Genomic DNA, 14,907 nt, shown 5'->3' with positions numbered 1-14,907 from the left:
ATGGGCCCTCCCGACGTCATTGGCAGTCACTGGCCTCGGTACCCAGCTGTTGCCAGAGGGGGTTAACCATGTTCCCATTCCCTGTAGAGTGCCTCTGCGGGCTAGGGTCCCCTGGGGCCATGCGGGGTGGGCAGGCCCTTACCCGTGGGCGTCAGGCGGGTTGTTCACCAGGCACACGATCTCCTCCATCTTGATCTCGCCATTAGGCACGGCATTGCGGTCGTTCTCGTAGTAGCTGAAGATGCTGTCGTTGAGGGTGCACCAGCGGCGGCTGAATTCTAGGGGGGAGAGGAGTTAAAGGGGGCGCGGTGTTTACTGTGGCTCATGGACCCCAGACAAAACCCGCTCAGTTTCCAAGCAAAAAAAATGGTTTGTCCAATGGCCAGGCTTGCAAATTCCCCCGGGGATCCGAAAGCCAGGGTGGGCTCTGGCCTTCCCACATCTCCGCACGGCCAGCAAAGGGTCTGTCAGCCAAATTCTGCCCTCTGGGCCATCCCTGGTCCCTGCACTGGGTTTGCACATTGGAGCTCACAAACAACTGTGTTAATGACGTGCAGGCAGGACTCCAGCTCCTGGTCCCAAGCTGGGCTGGCTCCGCAGGGTTAACAGGAGTCAAGAGCAGCCACAGCTTACGCTAGGCATCTACAGAGACATCTGACACCCTACACGGCCTGGGTCGCACCCAGTGCCAAAGACACCCTGGGTGTGTCTGTCTCTGTGTCTTGGCGTTTTCTACTCTCTGCACCACAGGGCTGGGTCTTTGTTCTGTAAGAGACACTTACCTTGACCCTAGACTTAAACGAGCCACTGCTGTAGCCTGGCAGAACAGCAACGGGGCCTGTGCTGTGCCATGCCACACAATGCTGCCACAACCCTGCCCGCCTCCTCTCCCTGGCAGGTAACCACAGAAGCACCTACCTTCCCGGGATTTCCGTTCATGCACCAGCTTGGCCATGGAGGGCGTCTTGAAGAGGAAGCCGTTGTGAGTGACGGACGGCAGGATCACCGAGTAGTGCTTCTCCTCACTGCTCCCCGCTTCCACCCGCGGGATCTCTGCAGTCACAAACGGCGTGAAAGGCCCATTGGGTGCGAGCTGCACCCAGCGGACGAGGGATTTGAACTCTCGCTGTCTGGGAGCCAAGCGTCACTCTGGCATTGGCAGCCCAGGGCAAACAGCAACCCCAAGGCGGTCAGGGAAACCTATTGGCTTCCTATGGTAACAGCCGTTTGGCCACAGGCTAGAAGCTGCTTTCCGCTGCTGGTCGCTTTTCTATAGTACCCACTGGGTGGCCCCAGAGACCGAAACCCCGCTCCACTCTTAGAGCAGGCCCGGTGCTAGCTGCCATGGTGCCGACGCTGCCTGCAGGACTCGATCTGGCTCAGGGTGAGAGCGGGGTTCGGCCTCCAGGGCTCAGTTAAGCCTTGACCTCTCCGCTGAGACCACAAACAGCTGTTACATGCACGCTCAGAGCTGGCTGAAACCAACAGCGCAGGCTGCCCGACAGCCAGCAGATTGTCACCTTTCAGACCCTACAGCCCTGGGGGCGTGGGGGACAGAGCTCAGGCACCATACCCCAGCCCCTGCCCTCTGAGCGAGACGTGTTAACCCCTCATCTGCCAATGAACAGACCTCAGTCACACCCAACAGCATCCTCTGCCTAGGCTGCCCCAAGCCCCCTCTTATGCCCCCATAAGCCAGCGCCCCAGAAAGCAGAAGCAGGGCTGCAGGAGCGACGGGTTATACCAGCAGGGCAGCCGGAGGGGAGCTCTGGGCTGCAGCCCTAGCTTTGCGATGTCTAGCTAGCCCCCACGGGGGCTGACCGGAAGCGCGGACACGACGTGCTGGACAGGGTAAAGGGGTAGGAGACCAGGTGCTCTGTGGGGAGCAGCGTCTGCATGTTATACCAAGTTTCCGACTGTCCTGCATGCTGCAGCTGGTGCTCTTAGCACCGGCCGACACAGGCCTCTCCTGGGAGCTCTGGGCTTGGTGTCCCTGTGCGCCCCGCTGCACCCTCCGGCTGCCCGCTCAGCACCCCAGCCCCTCCTGCCAGTAGCGTAGCTAGGGGGGGAGCGGGGCAGTGGCCGCTCCCCCACCGAGCAGAAGTGAAGCCTTTTGAATTACTTGGCGCCTTTTACATGTTTACTCCCCCGGCGGCGCTCCGGGTCTTCCGCAGCGGGCCCGTCACTCGCTCCCGTCTTTGGCGGCATTGCGGGGGCGGGGGGAGGGGGTGTCCTTCAGTGCCGAAGACAGGAGCAAGTGAAGGGGCCGACGCCAAAGTGCTGCCGAAGACCCGGAGTGCTGCCAGGTGAGTACCAGGGGATGGGTCCTTTTTAAATCTCCGCATCCCGCGGCCCGAGCTGAGCTGCCCTCCGGCACAGCATTGCCCCGCCGCCTGCCCGCTGCACCGACCGCCTAGCCCAGCTGCATCTATTCCGGGTCCTGCTCTTTAAACCCGTACGTGGAGCAACGCCTAGGTCTGGGGGAAACCAGCTCTCACCCAGGTGGGCAGGGAGGTTAAATGGGCGGGTGGAGGCTGACCGAGGCCAGGCACAGACTTGCTGTGGCTGGAGGCCGTGGCGTTGTTCCCACTGACGGTCGCGCCTAGCCCGACTCTTGCTCCTTTCAGGGCGCGTCGCGAGGCTCATCGCTTCCCACCAGCCTGGCGCTAAGCAGCAGGGCTGCGGGGGGCCCGGGCCGAAGCCTTCAGCACTAGAACTGCTCGATTGAATGTCGGGAACGGTTCGTGTCCAGGTACAAGGGGGCAGTAAGTTAACAGCCCCCGGCAGCACCACTGCAGGGGTACATCTCCTACGCCGCTGCTTGGGCCCAGAGAAGAGATCCTGGCATAGAGGTCCCCACCTTTGCTGCGTGAGCCCTGGAGGCAGGCCTGGTGGGCTGGTTGTGGGGCTGGGCTGCTGCCAGCGTGGCAGGGCACATATAGGGCAGTCGCAGGGCAGGCGGATTGTGTGAGGATTGCAGCAGGGAATCGGAAATGGCCCTTCGCCGGGCTGTCATAGAGCCCCACAACAATAGCCCTGGGACTGGCCGGGGAGACGCTGTTGTTACAGTCCCTTGTCATTGCTCGGTCAAATGGAAGAAGCCGGCGCAATCAGCCAGAGCTCGTCTCCCCGAGCTGACAGCTCTGTTGTGCTACTTTGTTACCAGCATGTCAGAGGAAGGGATTCCTGAGCTACGCAAACCGGACACAGAGAGGCCTGGTTTATCTAACATAAACCAACAGCTGGGCCAAAAACCACCTCCTCCCACCCTGGGACTCCAGCCTGGGGACATGGCACGAGTGCTGAATTCACTGCTAACCTTCAAGGGCGGGGAAAAAGAGATTCTCCTAGTCAGGGGGATGGTCTTGGGGCTCAGGGGAGCTGGGCTCTATTCCCAGCTCTGACACAGACACCTTGCGTTAGTCACTTCACCACTCCGTGCCTCAGTTTCCCCATCTGTAAAAGAGAGACGATCTTTTCTTCTTTCCTCATTGAGACACAATTCAAGCTGGAATCGCCCACGTCAGTGGAGCATGCTGAGCTCCTCCCAGGGAAGGTGCTCAAGAATCAGGGCAAAAGATCGTTCTCTCTAACAAGTATTTCTTCAGTGCCGACGGAGGGCTCAAGGCTTTACAAACCACAGCGGAAGATGAGGTTCCGACCCTGAAGGGCAGGGACAAAATCCTGCTGGTGGCCAAAGGACAGGCCTGCTTTAAAAGCTGATCTCAGTTCTATTCCCAGCACTGCCATGGACACTTCATGGCTCTGGGGCTCAGTTTTCCCTTCTGTGGCAATACTCATGCCCCTTGGTGCAGTGCTCAGAGATCTGTGGTGGAAAGGTGCTGTGCCGTACGCAGTACAAACACGGGGGTTACTGCTGTTCCACGGGGAGCAAGGGGCTGGATAGCGTGGTGTAGAAGCGAGGTCCCTGCCCAGGAGAGTTTAGAGCACAGATGTTTATCTGGATCCTTTGACTCTGCCAGCTGGCAATCTGGGCACAGCCGCTTTCGCGAGAGCTCTCTGCTTCTCTCTCTTTCTGGTCTGGCTAAAAAGACCCAGAGGACAGCCCCTCCTTTGGTATTTCAGCCCTTATGTTTCTGGCCTCACTGGGAACCCAGCAGTACAAATGATTGACGGGGGAGACATCAGCATTTGGGCTCTTGCTCTGTGCGAGTTTTGAGCCTGGACTGCACATTCTCCAGTCTGATTTGCCCATCCCTCATAGACAGGGCCCTTATGGCCTTGCCAGAAAGGTACTCTGCATAACAGACTCAGCGCACTGGACTGCAGGAAAACAGCAGGGAGCAAGCCCGGGATGGTCCCAGGAGAGGAACTATTTGACCTAAGAGCTCTCAGATTTCTCTGATTCATTGTGCACAGGCTGGAGAGGGCTCACACCAGCTGGATTTACTTTTATGCTGAACTTTCTAAACTTGTTGGGCCAGATTTCTCCCCCTTCCCACTCCCCACCCCTATAAATCCAACAACTTCAACAGGTTTATAGGTCACCCAGACATTACGGTCATGAGCGAGCTGTCTATAGATTAGACTAGAGATCAATAGCAGAGATTGACTGGCCTGTTGTTCAGTGTTTCACACTGTGCTCCCAGCCATTGTATCCCTGACGATGGACATTTCCTCTCCTTCTTCCCCTGTGCAAAGTCCGGGTCCCTACCCGAGTCGATGGGAGTTTTCCAGGGATATAACAGAACCAGGAGTAAGCCTTTAGAATTAGATGCCCTTTCACTGACTTGAGAATTTTGTCCTATGGAACCAGAGCAGCAGGTGAGCCGGAAGCCAACCAAAACCTGGGCTTGTTTGCAGATGGGCGGTTCTGCCATAGCGCTAAGCGTGCCTGGCTCTAACACCGAGCGTGGCAGGGCCGTGGCCGGTGGGGAAATGTGCGTGGCGATGCAGGGTGGGGAGGGATTCTATTGAATGCACAGAGTGGATCTTCCGCTGGAGGCCATAATCTGCAGGGTGGGGAGGGATTCTACTGAATGCACAGAGTGGATCTTCTCCTGGAGGCCATGATCTGCTCGTACGTGGCTTGACGCGCTCATGAAGGGTCAAATGCTGCGAAGCAATGAGCCACGTGGAGCAGGAAGGCAGCTGGGAGCTCGGCTGCTCAGCGCCACAGGTCAGACCCCAGCAAAGCGCTGACGGAGAGCGGAAACCCTCAGCCGCTGCACTGGCAATGTGGAGCAGCCCCGGGCAGAGCATCACTTTGGTGAATACCGGGCAGCCGATGGGTCACGCTTCCCCCAGCCATCTGCCTGAGCACCTGAAAACGCCTGGGTCTTTGCCTTAACGTGCAGTCACCTGCAGACCGACAGACCCTTTGTCGCTGGCGCGCGTCACCCTGCTGTGCTGAGGGCACGGGCATCGATGGACCAGCAGCACAGCGAGAGCACTCCCAGAACCAGCTGCGCCACACCAGCGCGGCGGGTGTGTTCATGGCCGTGGGTGGGAGCCTTGCATCGCCTTTCACAGAAGCGGATGCTGGGGATGTCCCAGCAGCAGGCTGGAGGGTGGAGCTCCACACCGGCTCTGCCGGTGACTCTGCGACTGAGAACAGGCGGAGTGCAGCCAGGCAGAATAGGAACCAGCAGCTTCTACCACCACCTAACAGGCCAGTCCCACTTCAGCGGAGTCGCTCCTGCTGCTGCAGCCAAGAGCCGAATCAAGCCTGACGCCGTGTCCTCTCACACGGATGTAACGCAGGGGCCACGAAGGGGAGAGCACGTCGCTTTCCAGACCCCCGGGGGAGGGACGGCAGGCTCCGGCTCCACAGGGCTCCCTCCCATCGGCCGCTGCCCTAGATTGCTGAAGCATGCTGGGACAGCACGGAAAGATGCTCCAGGGAGATTCGAACCAGCCCATGAGAATGACGGGAGAGAAGCAGCCGCTCCTGGTGCCTTTGCAGCTGGGCTGTTTGCTGCGTTTTCTCTGGGTAAGACGGGCTTTTTAAACACAGTTTTAAATGCGTGTTACAGCTGACACCAACGTACACCCATACCAGCTCCCTCCTCATTCATAGCCACTTCCTGTTCTCATTACGCCTCTGACACTTTTCTCAATGATTTCTCCAGAATGGTGGGGAAACCCTTCCTGGAAGCCTGAACTGAGCTAGTCTGACTTCAGCTACACACCAAAGATTCTGTGTTTGTGCCAAAGTTGATCCTGTGGGGCTGAAACCTGAGCCACCGTGGGGCCAGGAGGTTCAGTTTTGAGTCAGCCCAAAAGGAGGGCAGGGGAGAGTTCATAGCAGGCCCAGGGTGAGGGCAGTTCTGGGTTCACATGGGACCCACAGAACCAAAGCCTTGGCTCATGTGAATCGACACCGCCCAGTTTCAAATAGCTCTGCCAGGAACCTAGGATGATCCGAGCTAATGCTTCCAACGTGCATAGGGTCTCTTAAGCGTTCTTGCAACTTTGCTATCCACACTCTGCTCCTCCTCCGTAGCGGGGAGGGTCTCAAAGCACTTGGCTCACGTTGCAAATCAAGCCTCACTAGCGAGGTAGGTGAGCATACCCGGCCCTACTTCACCGATGAGAGAAACGGAGGCACAGAGACACGAAGTGCCTTGGTGTGTGACCTTGAACCAGTAAGCGGCGGAGCAGAGAACAGAGCCCGCGTCTGATGCTCTAACCATTAGCCCATCCCACCGTCTCTCTCAGGCAAGGCAAGTTCGGCAGCAGCATTCCCAGAACTCCATCCTGCTCACAGCCCCGGCTTGGGGGCTCTGCCCTGTCCCCCCTGCTCCTCTTACCTGAGTTTTTGTTATGAAGCAGGAATTCCATCTGCAGCTTCTGTCCAGCCTGCTCGGCTAAGGCGATGGGGTTCGGGAAGTTGGGGTCCCCGGAGAAGCAGCTCACCTCCGCCCCGCAGAACACCAGGGACTGAGTTTCAGCCAGGTCGCTGGTCGTCACCGTAGCGCACAGGGCCTGCAACAGGGCAAGGAAAGCAACAGATGAGTCCAGTCGCCGCTGGAGACAGAGACAGGGCAGAGCATCAGCAGAGAATGACAAAGCCCCCTCACCAGCTAAAACCCAGAGCGGGGCCGCGGGGGGGCTCCGAGCTGAGCTCAGCAAAACAGGCTGGAAACAAAATATCGACACAGGCGGAAAGTGCCACAGGCAAGGGCTGCTGATTGCTGCAGCTGAGAGCTGGCTGCCAGGCCAGCTGGGGAAGGGAAAGGGGCTTGAACTGGGGGAGAAAGTTTGGAGCAGCTTTGGTTTTAATCCCTCCTTTAAGGAGCCCTGGGTGAAGTCATACAGCGAGAGGGTGGGACGGCCTCTGTATAGGGAGAAAACAAGCAAGCACACATGTGGAATTCCAGAGCTCCTCTCCGAGAGAGGCTTAGGGCGGGGACTGGACTTTCTAAGCAAACAAAAATACAAAGCCCAGGAGGGAAAGCGGCTTGCAATCTGATACGGCCAGCCTGGTTTCTGTTGTCCTCCAGCCCAGTCGCTGCTCCCACATAATCCTCACCACCGGTGTGAAGCAAAAGGGAAAAAGAAAGAGTTCAAAAGTTAATTACGCTCCGCCCACCGTCCCCTCCACTTTGCCTGGAGCGTGGAAAAAAAACCAGCTTTCCTGCTTGGCGCAACGTCTGTCACCAGCAGTTACCAGTGAGGGCTTCACAGTGTCTCTTAAAGGGATGCTCAGCATAGCGCTCTGAAATTTGCTCATTTAAAATATTTCAGTTCCTTGATGGAGCCCCCGGGAAATAGCCTGCCCTGAAAGAATTCCTTTGGAACAATATCATAGGGATTGGTCTGCTATGCTGCAGTGTTTAGAAAGGTCATTTGAGGGCCCTCAGGGTAACAATGCATCCCCCTCGGGTGGCTGGTTCTTTAGAGGATAACTGCTTACTACCACTACCAGCCAAAGAAGTTATTCCTCTTGCTCAAGCAGCAGAGGTCCAGGCTACGGTGATAATGATCCTTCCAAAGCAGTGATTTTGAGCCCCAGTAGACTTCACTCACTTGGTGTGAGTGGCCAATAACAGGAATTAAGCAAGACAATTAGGCAGCACAATGTGTGAATCATATTGCCCCCTAGTGACTGATCCACTAGAGGATAACAGCCTACTACTGCTACAGGAGCTACTTCTTTAGCTCAAGCCTGCTTCGGTGCTGAAGTGCCCTGGTTCAAAACCCGCTGTTCACCCATGGTGGGGAGGGGTATTACACTTGGGCCGACCACTCTTGCCCCCTGCCCTGCAATGCTTACAAGCTCGGCCAGCTTTGTAGGAGGAGCTTGTAATGAGTTGTGGACTCGAAAGCCATTTGGTGTTCAGGGGCTGCCGACACCTGGAATAGACCAGGGTCCCCGTGCGGTTCCTGGCTGCGCACACACACAGTGATCATGGCAGAGATCTTCAAAGGCAAAGGTGCCTGCGAGAGGCCCAGCCCTCGAGTTGTTGTTCAGGCAAGACCAGTTCTTTTCAGGCCAAGCAAAGCCACTAGCCCTCAGTGAGGATGGGATCTAGGCCAAATGCAAGTTTCAATCTGTCCTGTTCAGACCTTTGTCCCGTGCTAAGAGAAGAATGAAACTGCCAGGTCCCTGGATGTTCTTGACATCTGGTTAACAGCCTCTCTCCCTACAGGCTGCAGCCAAGGTCAATACGCACCTGGGGCAAACACTACTAGAGCATCCCTGCAGCAGCAGTGAGATCAGCCTCGCCAGCGGACTGCGTGTGGGGCATGAACAAACAGGGGCCGGGGTGAAGGGGGCTGATGGAGCATAGGAGTGGATGGCTGGCCTGGAGGAGCTGGGATCCTCAGGCATGGTCTATCCCCAGCATTATGAGGGGAGACACTGGCCCCGTGGAAAGAAAGTAAATGCAGCATTATGCTCAGGGAGAACAAGCCTGGGTGACAAAAGAACATAAGAGCAGCCACACTGGGTCAGACCAAGGTCCATCTAGCCCAGTGTCCTGTCTTCTGACAGAGGCCAATGCCAGGTGCCCCATGGGGAATGAACAGAACAGGGAATCACCAAGTGATCCATCCCCTGTCATCCAGCCCCAGCTCCTGGCAGGCAGAGGCTAGAGACACCATCCCTGCCCAGACGATGGGCCAGGGATGACACCAGAGGACAGGCAGTACTTTATGCTTCAGTGGTCTGGGGGTGCGGGTGGGGGAGCCAAGACTCTGGACCCCGATGCTCTGATTACTCGGCCCATCTCCTCCTGCAGTATCCTGCTGGATTTGCCGACCGGATTATTTTTAGCTTGTGCCTTCTCCTTTCTTTCCAGCGCCAAGAAAGAGCAAAGCTCCAGCCATCTCCCTCCCAACCGGCCACAGCCTAGGGAGGACCTGAGATGTCAGCACTAAGCGGACCCCCATCTTCAGAGGGGGGATGCAGCCAGGGACCGAATCCCCTGCAGAAAGCCAGGGGGAGAGAGAGAGACTACGAGTGCCGTACAGAGCGGGAGCCTCCGCCTGATCTGGAAGGCCCAAGCTGCCATCTCTGGTACAGGGAAAAGGAAGGGGTCATTGCAACATGAGAACTTAAGCATTCGTTTACCCCAACACGCTTTAACCAAGAGCTCAGCGGGCACTGCAGGTGCTGAGGAAAAGAACTGACAATTGTACAGACCCCATTCGCCACAAAGCAAGCTACAAACTGTACACTGGAATCACTTCATCCAGGTCTGAAATGCAGTCACCTCTGGGGTGGCACACAGCAGCCACTGAACAGCACACAGCAACATCTCATGACACGTTAGGACCATACCTGAGACACTGCAGAGGGAATTTCAGGGAGACAGAATGTTATTTCTTAACTGGAATTTGGCCAGAACAATTGGATTAGCCTCCCAGTCGAGACCTGGGATCTTTAGGCTAAGAGCAGGCCAGGCCTCAGTTTAACATCTATTTCTTGAAAACCAACACTGAACCACGCACCAGGCAAACTACCTGAACACTGCAGAGACCGACCTGAGCCACCCCCACGTGTGCAGGGAGCCAGGCATCCTCTTTTGGGCGACCAGCCTGCAAGACCTTGGAGCTGATTTCATAGATTCATAGATTTTAGGGACAGAGGAGGTCAGCCGCGAGGATCACCACTCGGGCCATTGCCTGAGCTCCCACAGCTCCTAGTGCTGTCGACTGGAGCTGTGGGTACCTGGCCCCTCCGAAAATCAGTGTCACCATGGGTGGCCCACTTGTGAACATTTGGGCTTTGGCAGCCGGGCAAAGCTCCCAGAGTCAGCCAGGCAGAACCAGGCGTAGGAGCTCCCAGCTGACAGGCTCACAGGAGCCTGGCAGGCCCGAGCCTGCCTCTGCGGAAGGCGAAGAGGAGAATCCAGAGGTGAAGGAGGCTCTTTAGCATGCAGGCCCTGGGCGGAGAAGGCCCCGCCTGCTTACCGTCTCCAGGCAATGGAGACCCCTTGCCAGGACAGAGGCCAGCAGACCAGCCCTTCCCTGAACATGATCTCGAGACCGCTAGGCACCCACCTTGTTGAGCTCTTCCTGGTTCCCGAAGAGTGGGTGGTAGCGGCGATACTTGCCCTCCTTGTACTTGGCTACGAGGAAGCGTCTCCGCTCCTGGCTCCTGCTCGCCGTGTGGATGGCCTCGCTGGGGGGCACGTTGGCTGCCCAGAACTGGTTCGCCACGCAGTTACCAACCTTGCAGAACAGCTGGGGATACAAAACAGTGACGGCAGAGTGAGCGGCACTGGCTGGCACCTCTGTGCGAGTACCACCATCTCCCCATTGCCCTTCCCACATCCCCCACGGATCTCCACTGGACGCGAGACAAACCATGTGGGGCTGGTGCCTAGTGCAGCTCTGGGTGTGGTCAAAGGGGGAGAACACCACCAATCTGCCTCTCATTAACACTCAGCCCAACAGCCCAAACGGGCTCACCTGCAGGGCACGTGCAAAGCCTATGTGTTCACTTAGGCTTTTCCCAAGGGGTGGGCTGAGTGGGGAAGGGGGGGCTAGTGGCCCGGTGCGAACGGAACAGAGAGACAGACAGACAGACAGACAAGCCAATTAATCCCGGGAAGTCCTACGGCCAGTGTTCTACAGGAGATCAGACTATGTGATCTCAGTGGTCCCTTCTGGCTCTATGTTGTACCAACCTATGAATCGGGGATCTGATACCACTGTGATGGGCAGCGGGGGGTGTGGGAGAGAGAGCTAGTAATTGAATGCACCAGCACTGATGTGAGAACCCCATTTGCTGTTCACATGTGAAATCGCCCATTGCATGGTGTCCGCAGACAGACACAGAGACCAGCTAACCATCGGCTTGCTGGTTCATCTCCTCCGCCCCCTCAGCCAGACTGGGACTGTTCCCCACAGCACACGCCCCGAGGGCCCTGGCTGGCCCACACACACCTCTCCTATGGACCCCAGCCTCTAAGACTATGGTCTGGCAGGGCAGCCAATCCCCCGCCCCCTTTCCTGCCGCACAATAACATCTGCAGAGCCACACGGAGGCTTGTTGGCTCCAGCTGCAGGTTACAAAAAGGACACTGACGTTTTAAAGCGATTGCTTCTCATTTTCACCTGGATCAGCCCCTGCACTTTGAGAGGCACACATTTCCTTCCTGATGTTCTTCCTCCCGCACTGGTTTGTTATTGTAGGGTCGCTCGCAAGAGCTGGGCTGCACAAAATGGTTTGTTATTAGAAGGTCGCTCGCAAGAGCTGGGCTGCACACAATGGTTTGTTGTTAGAGGGTTGCTCATGAGTTCCAGGCCACACATGCTGGTTTGTTATTGTCAGGTTGCTCTTAAGCACTGGGCTGTACCCACTGGTTTGTTATTGTAGGGTTGCTTGCAAGCACAGGGCTGCACACACTGGTTTGTTATTGTGGGGTTCCTTCCAAGAGCCGGGCTGCACCATGCTGGTTTGTTATTGTAGGGCTGCTTGCAAGCTCCAGGCTACACACCCTGGTTTGTTATTGTAGGGTCGTTCACAAGCGCAGGGCTTCACATACTGGTTTGTTATTGTAGGGTTGCTCCTGATTGCAGGCCAAGGGAGCTGCTTTTACTGTTGGTGGAGAACACAGGGAAGAACAACAGTGCAGATTCCAGGAGACAGCGCAGTGTGTGTGTGTGTTTGACTGTCTGCACTGTCCTGGACACAAACTGGCTGCCTGACTCCGCAGTGAACAGAGCCCTTTGTAATTCAAAGGGGCAGTGCGCAGAAAACACCACCATCACCACAGCTAAACACCTCACCAGGCGAGGGGAGAGGGAGCTGGGGAAGTACGGGGGAGGGGGGGGTGAGATCTACGGGGGAACATCCCCATTTCTCTCTCAGCTGGTTTCTCTGCATGTCACATGGTGGGGGCCATTGAGGGTTAACGTAACCTTAGAGGAGAGGGGAGAGCAGAAACCTGCCGCCCACTGCTAGGGAGAGCAGCTGGAAGCACTTTCAGGATGCGTCCGTGGGAAGCAGGCGCAGGCAGAAGCCGACTCTGGGGCAGGGGAGAGGTGTCTGGAGGCCGGACACAGCCAGGCTCTGGGTGGACACGGGCCGAGCTGCCAGCAGCTTTGGCCACCCTGGTAGCAGATGAATCTCCCAGCGTGAAGCACTCTGCTTCCAGATCCCATTGTCCTGGAGAAGGGCGGGGAAGGCTCAGTCCCTGTCTAGCTGCTCCTTGGCGCGGGGCCCTGAGTCTGACCGGACGGCGAGGAGGAGCAGCCTGCCTGGGGCTGGAAGCGCCAGATTCCTGGTAGGAATGAATCAGAGGCAGGCCAACGACTATCTGGTTTCGCCTCAAACAGCCAAAGAGGGGACGGTCCTTGTGGTGTGTGATGGAGGCAGAGTCGTGCTGAGGCCCGTGCAGCCAGTGACCTACCTCCCACCGAGCAGAAGCTAGGTCCAAATGTAAGAGACGGCAGCTGCGTCAGGCCAAGGTGGGATCCCCGAGTGGAGAACGCCCTGCCAGGTCACAGGTGCAGCGACTGGGAGGACGGGAGGAGACACACAACCTGCCCCTAGCACCTCCATCAGAGGCTGTCGGCCGGGCGTGCTGGCTGACCACAGGGCGCTCTTGTAGACAGCCAGGGCCCAATCTATGGAGGGCTTTGTAGAGCCAGGCCCTCTCTGGTGGCTAACACGGCTTCCCAAATGGGCAGCCCCCTGCGACGCGCGCAGCTGTCACCCCCTCAGGGGGCCAGGGTCACCGGGTGGGGAGAGGGGGCGCAGATGGGGAAGCGAAATGGCCCCTGCACCGGGGCAGCCGGGGGGCGTCTTGGGAGCCGGCGCGCTCAAAATGGAGCGCTGGCTCCATTCGTCTCAGGAAATGTTTACTGAGCGCACCCTGGGCTTCACTGCTTGTCCCTTGAGTGCCGGCAACGCTAGCTTGGGAACGTCCATGCAGGCTGCAATCACGCCTCTGATCCAGTGGAGACGTGGCCTGAGTCACTGGCCAGCCACAGCCAGTTCCGAACCGGACCCTAAGAGGGGAAGTTCTGTTTCGCCCACTCATCACCTCCTGAGCCAGCTTTGCTGCTTGAAAACATACCCTCGGTATTTCTGCAGTAACAGAACACAGCCTCCCCCGCCCTCCGGGCTCCGGTTACTCCAGATGCAGTCACCATGCCTGGATCAGCAGCTTTCCCGCCGTTCTCTGTGCAGCTGTTTCTGACTCCTACAGCTCGGCCTCTCCTCCTTCGAAACAAAACCGAGCTAGGGCGCTATTAACGCCTCGTGTCCTTTTGCCCCACTCCCAAGTGACTGACTCGGCAGTGACTGATCCGCCAGCTCTGCTATCTGCAGCCAGGCACATTCAGGCTTCCAGTCCCAGACACAGGCTCACTCGCCCCCTGAAGGGAGGCATCGGGGCGGGTTTGTTTCCAGATCCATGGGAGTAGTGGGGCATGTCTCCAGAGGGTGGATGCTACGGAAGCAAAGCTGGGGGTTCTACGTCACAGCAGCGTCCGTCAGGGAGCACAGATACCATGGGGAACGGGAACTCAGAATCAGCCCGCATGGGTTCGACTGGCAGTTTTGAACTTCCCAGAAACAGGCACCCAGCCATTCTGGCTCTGTACGGTTTGCCACAGGCCCCGCAAGTGTCTGAGTATCAAATAAGGGCACGATTTCACAGACAGCTACAAAAAAGCCCCCTTTCCACCTGCTAGCCCATGGGAATCTGCACCGATACCTCGATTAGCTCCTCTGTCCACACCTTTCTGTCCATCTTCAGGCTCCGCACTTTGGTGATGCTCGGCCCCAGCCCCCGATGTTCTCCTGTGGGTCAAACAAACAAAAGCGAAGGTCTCATTAGGGACAGCGGCACGGCCTCGTGCTCTGAGCATGAGTCTGAGAGCCAGGAACTCCAGCTGCCCGGCCGTGGCCCGGAGTTGGTGCCCGGGGTTAGTGCCATAGCCGCTCTGCCTCAGTTTCTCCATCTGCAGAAGGGGATAACGGTATCAGGCGAGGTTATCCTGCTAAGTTCTGGGTAAGCATCCCCCCTCCTTCATGCCTCCACTTCACCCCAGAGGGTGCCTCTCTAGACAGGAGGGCACTTCCGTCTCCCTGAGCTTTTCTAACCAGTTGCAGTTTTCTGATGCAGACAGCCGCCAAAGAATCACAGCTAGCAGAGATCTGCATTGCTGGGTCATCTCCAGTCCGTCGCCTTGGCCACTGGGAACTGGACGAACACCATCCGCTCAGGGACTGTCTACACTACAGGGCCCTTGCTGGTAAAGCTTTGTCAGCAGAGCCCCCTAGTGGAGAGGCAGCGCATGCAGGCAAAAGGAGTTTTGCTGGCATGGCTCCGCCAGCTCCCCGAGGGCCACTCGCGAAGCCAACACGAGCACTCGACTGCCAGCAGAGCTGTCTCTCCACCGGGAGAGCTGCCGGCACAGCTGAGTTAGGAAGAAATTCCCCCAGGAACAGGCAATTCCACAAGCGTCCACTAGTGGGAGTTC

At 57.4% G+C, this 14,907-nt stretch overlaps 1 protein-coding gene across 3 annotated transcripts in view; it reads right to left on the bottom strand.

Annotated features, from left to right (window-relative positions):
• The window catches only part of ARAP1 (ArfGAP with RhoGAP domain, ankyrin repeat and PH domain 1), a 228,506-nt gene that overhangs the window by 41,084 nt on the left and 172,515 nt on the right, over positions 1-14,907 (bottom strand). For all 3 annotated transcript variants that reach the window (XM_084630993.1, XM_084630992.1, XM_084630994.1), the window contains 5 exons: positions 14,139-14,224; positions 10,471-10,653; positions 6,774-6,948; positions 919-1,053; positions 143-278 (listed from right to left, as the gene is read on the bottom strand). In XM_084630993.1, coding sequence (XP_084487119.1) covers positions 143-278; positions 919-1,053; positions 6,774-6,948; positions 10,471-10,653; positions 14,139-14,224 — 715 coding nt within the window. The remainder of the gene's footprint in view (positions 1-142; positions 279-918; positions 1,054-6,773; positions 6,949-10,470; positions 10,654-14,138; positions 14,225-14,907) is intronic.

Source organism: Lepidochelys olivacea (genome assembly GCF_965140295.1).
Source record: "Lepidochelys olivacea isolate rLepOli2 genome assembly, chromosome: 1".
NCBI classification, from domain to species: Eukaryota; Metazoa; Chordata; order Testudines; family Cheloniidae; genus Lepidochelys; species Lepidochelys olivacea.
The sequence above is the reverse complement of the archived record's forward strand: the minus strand, read 5'-3'. Positions and strand labels throughout refer to the sequence as shown.